The 11768-nt window shown below is 32.6% G+C and overlaps 2 protein-coding genes across 2 annotated transcripts in view; both read left to right on the top strand.

Moving 5' to 3' along the window:
- LOC107060293 (uncharacterized) overlaps positions 1-955 on the top strand; it is a 3865-nt gene extending 2910 nt beyond the window's left edge. Inside the window, exon 2 of the mRNA XM_015308011.1 lies at positions 462-955. Coding sequence (XP_015163497.1) covers positions 462-955 — 494 coding nt within the window. The remainder of the gene's footprint in view (positions 1-461) is intronic.
- A 9032-nt stretch (positions 956-9987) lies between these two features.
- On the top strand, positions 9988-11488 carry LOC107060292 (uncharacterized). The gene is made up of 2 exons (XM_015308010.1): positions 9988-10261; positions 11448-11488. Exons 1-2 carry the CDS (start codon positions 9988-9990, stop codon positions 11486-11488), a joined length of 315 nt encoding a protein of 104 aa, XP_015163496.1.
- The last annotated feature ends 280 nt before the right edge of the window (positions 11489-11768 follow it).

Here is an 11768-nt window from a genome sequence, read left to right as displayed (position 1 = left end):
ACATATCATGTTTATGATCACTTGATGCATGTATTATGTTTCTATAGTGTGTTAGTCACCAAAGTGGTCAAACTAATATGGTTAAGAGAGATAAGCACTCATAAAATTGTCATTTATCTATGAAGGTTAATTAAATGGCTATATATTGAAAAATGAATAGATAAATTGACCTTCACTATTGATAGAACTTAAGAAGAATTTACACAAAGGTGAATCTATCATTCTATGAATAGTGAAAATTATGAGGTGAATTAATATTTTAGTCAAACAGATATTGTATATCCAAAGATGTCGTATATGTTTGATTAAGAATATCCAATTACCTATTAAAGATAAAAATGACATTTAAATTATGATAATGTGTCGTAGTATCTACCCAAAGGAGAATTACGATATATTTTTATCGCTTTACTAAATTCACATTACTTCCTGATTTGTGATCATGTATATCTATTTTGTAGTTATTCCTCTTCATTCGTATGCTTCGTTTGTTACTGTGTTCAATGGATTGAACTTCTCTAAATGGCATGAACAAGTTCAATTCCACTTAGGTGTGATGGATCTTGACTTAGCTTTGCTAAATGACAAATCCACTGCCATTACTGATAAGAGCAGTGAAAATGAGAAGTATTTTCATAAATCATGGGAACGCTCTAACAGATTAAGCCTTATGTTCATGCGAATGATTGTTGCTAACAACATTAAGAGTACTATTCCACAAAAAGAAAGTGACACGGAATACCTAAAGTTTGTGGAAGAACGTTTTCGTTCTGCTGATAAGTCTCTCGCTGGTACACTAATGGCTGAACTCACGACTATAAAGTTTGATGGGTCGCGTAGTATGCAAAATCATATCATCGAGATGACTAACATTGCATCAAGACTTTCGACCTTGGGGATGAAAGTGGATGACACCTTCTTGGTTCAGTTTATTCTGAACTCATTGCCTCTTTAGTATGGACCATTCCAAATTAACTATAACACTATTAAGGATAAGTGGATGTTAGTGAATTGTCTAGTATGCTTACTGAAGAGGAGTCAAGACTTAAGAAACAAGGAGGTCATTCCATTAACCTCATGGGTCAAGGAGCTAGTAAAAGACTTAAAGTGAAAGCTAACAAGTTTAAGAAAAGAAAGCACCTGCTAAAGTTCCACAGGATGCTCATAAGGAACTCAAGGCTGATGTGTGTCGTTTCTGTAAAAAGGAAGGACACTATCAGAAAGATTGCCTGAAACGTAAAGCTTGGTTTGAAAAGAAAGGTACATTTAGTGCCTTTGTATGTTTCGAATCAAATTTAGTAGAAGTTCCTAATAATACTTGGTGGCTTGATTCTGGTGCAACTACTCATGTATCCACTATGTTGCAGGGATTCACTACGATCCAAACAAAAAAAATTCTTGTTCATGGGAAATCGCATGAAGGCTAAAATTGAAGGCATAGGGACTTATGATTGGTTGTACTTATGATTAATGCATTTATTATCTTTTTACACTCTGAGCTCAATTATGTGTTTCTGATATACATTAATGAATTTCTTGTTTCTCACAATGGTGTACACATTATTGTTTTGAGATATTACAAGATAAGTCTCTATGAGACATTATTGTGGATCGTAATGTTATATGTTTTTATAGCTTATGAACCTAGTATGATAAGTTGCTAATGTAGTAGTATATGGAAGGAAGTATGTAGCTTAAAATTTATGTACAACCTCCATAACTCGCATTAGTAATTTGTTATATTGTGGTATGTGTGATGGACATTATAGAGGAGATTTATTATATGTGCAACTAATGTTTATTAAATATTAATGTTATATGGTCATTGGGCCAAGTGGGAGAATGTAAGAATTATTATTAATTATTTCTTACATATGGCCCAAGTTTACTTGTAACCCAACTAATACCATAAATAATATTTAATAAGGAATAGATATCGTCCGTACATTGGTTACTTGATAGACGTACCCAATTAAGTCATAACCTCTATAAATTGGTCCTCCCTCCACCCATTAGGGTTATCACATATTCTCTACAATAATTACATCGATGACGGTTGTGGTAACGTAAGGCCAGGGCAAGGAGGTAGAAACCAATTTACGACTAACGCTTCCGCTTCTCTCCATGACGATGTCTTCCGCATCATGTATATGCCCCTAATGATCTCTATGTAAGATTATCGTGTTCAAGATCCTGAAAGCATTTAATCTTACATTCCAATCAGTTGGTTTCAGCTTTAATTATTTTTATTTAGCTATCACATTATGATTCCATTTTTGATATATTAAGAAAAAATTTAGATGTATTATATTATATGAATACCATTCGGTTTATGATTCTTGAAGAAATTGAGACTTAACCCTAAACTTAAAATTTGAAAAACATGAGAGTTGACTTGTTAATTGGCACCAAGATTAGGAGCTTGATTATAAATTTGAGTGAGTTTTTGCGTCTAGCTTAGACATATAGTAATATGGGTGTTGTTAGTTTTGAAATCTCATTGTGATTATTTATTTGAATAGATTGCATTGATTTGGAAGCTCAACGAAAGGGAAAGACTCATGTTCCGGAGAGAATTGTTGATTAACTGAGGCAAGTGAATTTATCAACCCTTGTTAAGTGTATAGAATCATGTATTTCCTTGTGGTATGTGTTGGGGAGTAATGGAACATGGTTATGGGTTGACTTGTCCATATTAAAGAATTTCAATGATGAAAGGAGTAATAAAAGGCAATGTGATTAATTATTGGTGTGTAATGTGTTGAGAATTGTTTGGAAGACTTATTGATTCATTGTTGCTATTGTATCACGATTGTGTTGTTGTGAATTATGCATTGTTATGAAAATGGTCATCTCCTCATTATTTGTGTGAACATGTCATTTGCATTGATTATGAGACATGGTTGTGACAAAGGTTATGTGAATTGAGAAAGAATAAAAAATTAAAGAGGATCTACCATTTCGAGGGACGTGTCACGCGCCATGACGGATATTATGATTTGAGGGACGTATCGCACACCGCGATAGTTTCTATTATCGAAGGACGTGTCGCACGCCATGAAAAATTTTATTATCGAGGGTCATGTCACACGCCGCGACGGATGCATGGACAAATATGTCCCTCATGGGTTCCGAACTGAGAGACAACGGGTGTGTATCGTTAGGTTAGACATGCATCATTATACTTGGCATTGCATTTCATTGAATTGTATATCTATCTTTTGTGAACTTGTGAGTCCCTTTCAGTGGAACTTGTGATTGATGAACTCGATCATGTGTGCTGCTGATTTGTAATCGTTGGAATGTTGTAATTGAGTTGTGTGTTATGAAATTGTGAACTGTTAGGTTTGGCTGGTTTTATGCAGATTGTATTCTATAATTTTAACTTGTGTTTAGGAGTTTGCTTGCTGAATACCGTGTGGTTTGGTAATATGCGAAGGTTATGAGCCCATATTTTCGTGATACTCTCTCTTCTCTTCTTGTCTGAGGCATCTTGTGAATGTTTGTGAGGTAGCTGCTTATCATCTCAACAGACTTCTTTCTCCTTATTTATGATCTTGCTCTATTCTAGAAACAATATCCTTTGAGACTTGTATTTTCTTTTAATTTTTCTACAACACATTAGAGACTTTCACACGTGACAACCAGGTTTTTTGGGTATATTTAAGTTGATTATGAATTTCCGCATTATACTAAAGTATTAGACTTTTATTTATAGTTTATTTTTGCACTTTCTCATAATGGTTGAGTTTTAGGCTAACTTGTCTTGGTGAGATAAAACGAGTGGCATCACGTCCATAATTAGGTCGTGACAAAAACAGATAAACAACAGAAGAAAAAAACTAACCTAAAATTTCTTACCCACTTGCCTAACTACTCTAATTTCTCAAAACTCAATTTAATCTTCAACCTACGTAATAGGAAAAACAAAAGTATCATGTATAACATCGAAATAAATAATTTTTGAATTTTAAAAAATAAATTTAAATATTTCAAATCTATATTTTAATTTTTTTAAAATGTCATCAACAGAAATGTTTTCGAGTTCTGATTTTTCCAAAATAATAAATTTTAAATACTCTTTATAAGTATTCCAAATATATATATATATATTTTAATATATATGCAAATTTAGGATTTCGTATTATATTTTTAAATTTTAATTTAACTACAAACATTTTATAAAAAACATTTTCCTATTATATTTTTAAATTTTAATATATATATATATAGCAGATTCTTTTGTGAATGTTCAACTTGGATCGTCAATGAAATATTTTATCATATTCATGTAAACCTATGAAGATGGTCAATGAAAAAATTCATTAGTTAAATGCAATTATGTATATATTTATTTCAATTTGATGTGGTTCAATCATGTAATTCATCTTATCTCACTAATATTACCTTATAGAAAATATTTGCTTTGTATTTTTCTTGTCATCTAACCAGATGTGCTTTGCATATTTATTCTACGTTAACTTGTTTAGATGTCATATGAACATGTGAAGAGAACAACTATATTTTATATATTCACATATTTTCACATTTGTTGTGTGGTTTTAAAAAAAAAAAACTCAAAACATTTTAAAATAATATATTTTGAAGTTAGAAGATCTTGTTAACTTGATAATACATTTGTGACATATATAATACTTTAATTTAAATACAAATACCTACCCAAATATAAATATATATTTGCATTAATGACAATATTTATCTCATAAAATTAACTATTAAATAAATAATAAAAATTAAACCAATACAAACTTCAACTGGCGTTATTACAAGTCATATGAACTTTTCTTCGTCTAAAATATTGAAATATTAAGAAATTAGAATAAGTAAAACAAAAGGGCAATGTTTATATAGTAATACTTATTTTGAAACAAACTTCCTGAGAGTCTAAATCACATAAGTATCATTGATAAATAAAGTCATTCTTTTGTCTTGAGCATCAAAAACAAATCGTGACAATTCTCAAAATTTTGAAAAAGATATTTAGAAGCATATATGTACATCACAAGAGAAATTGTTAACAAAAACAAATTGATTTGGACTACATCATATTAACTTCATATATTGGAATATTACATACTAATGTATATATTAAGCAAAAAAATAATTATTACATCATCAATATTATTTTCCTCAAGTACTCGAGGTTATGGAATATACCCTCTTAGGATAGAACGACTTACTTCATCAAAATAGTGGTACCTGATATTCTGCTAAACTTCAAACTCACTCAACTACAGTAAATCACACAAATTTTTTAAAATGTATGCAAGAAGGAAAAAAGTAGAAGATTAAAATAATTGTGGTCGAAAAATGAGAGGAAGCCCCTCTATCTATAGTCAACAAAGGGTAGTATGAACAAATATTTTTTGTGTCTTATCTGAAAAGTCATGACCTTTTCGAGAAGTCACAACCCTTTGGAAAAGTCAAAACTTATTGAGTCACAACTCTTTGGAAAAGTCACAACTCAACAAAAAATCACAACCCTTCGAAAAAAGTCACAACTTATCGGAAAAGACACAACTCATTGGAAAGTCACAACCTAAGTTAGGGATATTATAGTAATTAACATTCAAGTTATATATATATATATATATGCTAACTTAGGATAAGAAGCATTCCCTATTATATTTTAAAATAATCATGTAAATTATATTGTCAATTGTCATAATGTAAAATCATATTATTATAGCCGTTTATCCTTTATGAATAAAAATAATAATTAAAACTAATGTTGAATTGTACCTACAAAATAAAAGACATTTGAACAATTTTATAAATAAATAGATTATCATACTATAGTAGGAGAAGTAAAAAGATTCAAGTGTTAACACCACAAAAAAAATAGTAATTTGTAATTATGTTAATTTCAAAAATAAAATATTTGAAAATATTTGTTTTAAGGAAATACTTGAATTAAAAACTATTTTTTTTTGAATGATCATTTTTAAAAGTAAAAATATACTAAATTGTACATAGTACAAATCTATATTTATATAAACCTTTTTAAAAATAAAATAAAATAACCGTACCAATTGTTTTATAAAAGAAAAACATGAAAATACTTTTGTTAGTAGTTTTAAAAGTGAAAAATATTTTAATCTTAAAATCATTTTAAATGATAAGAATACCTTTTAATTTACATAGAAGAAAAAGAATAAGATAAAATCAGAAAAAGAACAAAAAATATTTGTCTTTTTAAACATGATTTATATTGAATTAACAAAATTAATTTAAATTCTAAAATTAAGCATTAAAAATATTTCTTAATATATATTTAAAGGTATAGCATACTCGACGAGAGAGAGTTGCTCGGATGGTAAGCACCCCTCACTTCCAACTCGAAGGTTGTGAGTTCGAGTCACCAAGGGAGCAAAAAGGGGTGGGAGCTCCTAGGGAGGGACAAAAAAAACAAGTATAGTATACTCATGCACGATGGAGTCTTTTTAAACATTATTTATATTAGGAGTATGTGATGGATGACTAATGATCTAGAAATTCATTTTTCTCGTGTTTCTGTATTGGAATTTAACTTATGATAATATTGATATATATAATTAAATTAAATAAGAGGTGTATTGAATTATATGAACATTGTTAGAATTATGTTATTTGGAGGAATTAAGACTTAACCCTTGGCCTAAATTTTAGGGAAAATGAGACTTGACTTATTAATTGTATCAAAATTAGGAGCTTAATTAGAGATATGTGTGAGTTTTTGGGTCTAGGATAGACATATAGTAATATGAGTGTCTACAGATTTATTTACTTACAAATATTACATAATTGATAGACTGGGAACGTTCTAAAGCTTTACAAAAGGAAAAGGCGAAATCTTCCGAATTCGTGACATGTGTTCGACTTTCAAGGAATGTTAAGACTTTCTAGACTTCATTGAGAGACATTTTCCTAATTAAATATTAAAAAAGAGAATACAATGGGTTGAGGGATTTTCCTAATTAAAGATTAAAAAGGGAATATACAATGGGCAAGGGCGAAAGATGGGGGTCTCGTACAAATGGTGTGACGGTCATTGGTATGTGTACCGGTCTTATAAAGGGAAATTTTATTACTATAGTATGTGGATTGTAATCGGACAATTCCAAAGCATATGGGCATTAACTGATGTATTATTGACTTGAATTCTCTTGTATGATTCTGTTTCTTTATTGAAGCCGCATATTTGTTATAGTTGAGGTGATTATATATCATATTGATATTTGATTGATTGGGATGCATCACCATCTCCTTTTATTGAAATCATATTGTGCACATTCATTGAAATGAGATTGAGTATAAGTTGGGGACGTGGAGATCATCCGTGCTTGGGATTGTGAGATGTTAAAATTATAATTTGGGCATGTAGAGATTGTCTGTGTAGAAATTGTTTGATTTTATGATAGTGCTTTGAGATCATCCGCACAGACACGTGGAGATCATCCGTGTCAGTAGATGAACCTCGAAAGTCCCCTATGGGTCATGAACTCTCGATGTATTTTCGAGAAGTATCATATATATACGGTTGAGAGAGTATTTCGCATCTGAGACATATCATTTCATGGTGTTACATTGCATTACATCTCATTACATTCCTCATTCTTGCTAATTATGTGCCTTATTGGTGGTTTGACATTGTGTGATATTTCATTATCCTTACATGATGAAACTTGACTGATAAGTATAATGTAGACTGATAAAAATTAAAGGATGATTTTCTTATATATTTCTGTCACTACTTCTTCATTGTCGGTCTATAAGATATACTGGGTACACGTGGTTTTGTACTCATACTACACTTGCTACACTCTCTTGTGGTGCAAATTGGGTTTCGAATTCTAGCGCATTTCTTGGAGCTTTGAGTTAGAGTTTGGATTATCTTGGAGTTGTGGTACACTACTTGGATATTCTGCACCCCGCACCTTCATCTATCTCTATTTATTAGGTTGTTTTGGTATTTTGATAGGATATTTCTTATGTTTAGACTTTTCATATTAGTTGGACTTGTATCATATTTTAGAAGCTCTTGCACTTATGACATCAAAATCTTGGGTGGTATTTATCTTTCCGAACTTCATACTTATGAAAGACTTAGTATCTGAGGTATTCTACTTGTTATTTTTCCTTTTTGCCTTAATTATTTAGTTCAATTGGTAACAACTATTGGGTGGCCTACCGATCAGTTAGGAACATTGGTGTCATCATGACATGTGAATTTTGGATCGTGACAATTTGGTATCAGAACCCTAGGTTTATAAGTCTCATGAGTAGAAGAGGAATGTCTAGTAGAGTCTTGCGAATCGGTATGATGACATCCATATTTATCTTTGAGAGGTCATTGGCCATTTAGGAATCTTCTATTTTTTTCATTCCTTAACGTGGACACTTGACTTTGCTGGAGTTCTATCTTGTTATATATATCTCATTCTCACACAATTAATAAGGACTCGTGCATCCGCAATCAGAAATCGGGAGCTTGCCCCGCACCCACTGCTAGGGTTATTGAATGAGGTAGATAAATGAGGAGGTCTAGATAGAGGTTGGCTTGTATTGTTTTGGCTAATAGGTATGTCATGTTTGTTTGTGAGTAGAAAATGATTGAAAGGGTTGTTATACCCCATTTTAACTTACGTCAAATACTGTATGATATATTGGTGATTTCTAAATTAAACTGACTTAAGAAGTGGCCACCTAATTAATTACGGTGAATTAGGGCACCTAAATATTTAACTAAGTGATACTAAAATTGGCTCCAATAAAGGTCTACTTAACTTAAGTGATTCTAAGTAAGGGTTCTAGTTATCCTAAAGGGAAGGAGTTCAACATCCTTTAAGATTCGTTAAAAATCGATTACCTCTCAAACTTAAGTTAATTAAAGAGAAGATAAAATGATCATTAAAAGCTAAGAGAAAAATAGTAGTAATAAAATCATGACAAGTTTAGCCTTGTGAAAAAGGGTTAAAGTATAAAACCTTGAAATATACTAACTTTATATATAAAGATCCGAAAAAAATGAAATAAAACACTTATCTAACTTTAGAGGTTTTAAATCAGTTTAAACTTGATTTTTTTAAGGAGAAAAAGAGTTTGAGAGAAATATACATAATTGTTACTTTCAAAATAGGTGACCAAGTCAAATTCTTTTGTTTAACAAAGAAAATCTTTTCATGAAATTGAATCAAAAGAAATCTTAAGGCTAAAAAGATCAAATATACATTTGCCTTGACTAAGAATAAAAATCTCTAACCACTTGAAAATCTTTTATTTTTAAATTTGCCTACTCAAAATTCACCAAAAAAGAGTTGTGTTTTAAAACTTTTATTATAAACATATTTGTATTATAGTGAATGTCTAATTATGTGGAGTCCTTTTAGGATAGTAATTAGGTATCCTACTTGGGACCAAGTTAGGTTTCCCCTATAAATAAAGGGGTTTTCCTTTATTGTAAATCAGATATGTAAATCCTGAATATACTTCAAGAGGAATAAGAAATCTTCTCTCTTTCCCCGTGAGCTAAGAGAGGCAAAGATAAGAGAGTTTCTCACACTTAAGAAGGATTCTTTGAGCGTTCATGAGTATGGGCTGAAGTTCACCCAACTTTCCCGCTATGCACCAGAGATGGTTGTAGATATGAGGAGTATGATGAATCTGTTTGTTGCTAGGTTGTCTCGTGTGCCAAGTAAGGAAGGTAAGGCAACCATGCTAATAGGTGACATGGACATAGAAAGGCTGATGATCCATGTGCAACAAGTTGAGGAGGACAAGCTAAGGGATATGGAAGAGTTTAAGAACAAGAGAGATAAGACATCAGGGAATGAATTCGAGCAGCAAAAGAGTAAGGCAAACCGGTCTTCTTTCCAACATAAGCAGCAGGGACCTGCTCCATCATCTGTTAGTGCACCTGCACCAAGGAGCAAATGTGAGTACAATAGTCAGAATTTTAGAGCTAAACTTGCCTATTCTCAGGTTAGTATGGCGCAAGGGGGTAGTAACCCTCCTTCCTGCGCTAAGTATGGTAGGAATCACTCAGGTACTTGTTGTGAAAGCTCCACTGGTTGTTTCAAGTGTGGCCAGAATGGTCATTACATGCGAGAATGTCCAAAGAATAAGCAGGGTAACGGGAATGGGGGCAATAGAGATAGAGTTGCACCTAGAGGGGCAATTTCAGGTACTGGAAGAGGAACAAACCGCCTATATGCTATCACAAGTCGCCAAGTGCAAGAGGATTCTCCAGATGTTGTTACTGGTATGATCCAAGTCTTTAACTCTAATGTTTATGATTTGCTAGACCCAGGAGCGAGTTTATCTTTTGTAACTCCGTATGTTTCGATGAATTTTGATGTTATTCATGAGAAACTTAGTGAACCCTTCAGTGTTTCTACACTTTTCGGTGAGTCTATTCTAGCAGAGAGAGTCTATCATGATTGTCCTATTTTCGTCAATCACAAGAGTACCATGGCTGATTTAATTGAGTTAGACATGGTAGATTTTGATGTCATTCTTGGTATGGACTGGCTTCATGCCTGTTATGCCTCAGTTGATTGTAGAACTCGAGGTGTCAAGTTTCAATTTCCTAATGTGCCAGTCTTAGAGTGGAAAAGCAGTTCAGCAGTGCCTAAGGGTCGTTTCATTTCGTACCTTAAGGCAAGAAAGTTAGTTTCTAAGGGGTGTGTATATCACTTAATCCGAGTTAATGACTCTAGTGTTGATCTACCTCATATTCAGTCAGTTCCAGTAGTAAATGAGTTTCCAGACGTCTTTCCAGATGATCTTCCCGAAGTCCCTCTTGAGAGAGAAATAGACTTCGGTATATACAATCTTCCAGATACTCGTCCTATATTTATTCTTCATATAGAATGGCACCAACAGAGTTGAAAAAGTTAAAAAAGCAGTTGAAAGATCTTTTAGAGAAAGGTTTTATTCGACCAAGTGTCTCACCTTGGAGAGCTCCAGTCTTATTTGTGAGGAAGAAGGATGGTTCCCTTATAATGTGTATAGATTATCGCCAGTTGAACAAGGTTACCATCAAGAAAAAATATCCTCTCCCAAGGATTGATGATCTTTTCGATCAGCTTCAGGGTGCTACTTGTTTCTCTAAGATAGACCTCAGATCAAGCTACCATTAGTTAAGAGTGAGGGAATGTGATATTCCAAGACAACTTTCAGGACCTGTTACGGTCATTATGAGTTCCTAGTTATGTTCTTTGGCTTGACCAATTCGCCTGCATCATTCATGGACCTTATGAATAGAGTATTCAAACCTTATTTAGATATGTTTGTTATCGTCTTCATTGATGACATACTAATCTATTCGAGGAATGAAGAAGATCATGCTAGTCATCTCAGAATAGTTCTCCAAACTCTAAAGGATAGATAGTTGTATGCCAAGTTCTCTAACTGTGAGTTTTGGCTTGAGTCTGTGGCATTCTTAGGCCACATTATGTTTGGAGAGGGAAATAAAGTTGGTACTTAGAAAATTGAGGCAGTACAGAATTGGCCTAGACCCACATCTCAAACTGATATTAGGAGTTTCTTGGATTTAACTGGCTCGTATAGAAGGTTCGTAGAGGGGTTCTCATCTATTTCGTCCCCTTTGACCAAGTTGACTCAAAAAACAGTGAAGTTTCAATGGTCTGAAGCTTGTGAGAAAAGCTTTCAGGAATTGAAAAAGAGGTTGACTACTTCCCCAATATTGACCTTACCAGAAGGTACTCAAGGTTTTGCTGTATATTGTGATGCATCTAGAGTTGGTT

This window comes from Solanum tuberosum, unplaced genomic scaffold, assembly GCF_000226075.1.
Source record: "Solanum tuberosum cultivar DM 1-3 516 R44 unplaced genomic scaffold, SolTub_3.0 scf00074, whole genome shotgun sequence".
NCBI lineage: Eukaryota > Viridiplantae > Streptophyta > Magnoliopsida > Solanales > Solanaceae > Solanum > Solanum tuberosum.
The sequence above is the reverse complement of the archived record's forward strand: the minus strand, read 5'-3'. Positions and strand labels throughout refer to the sequence as shown.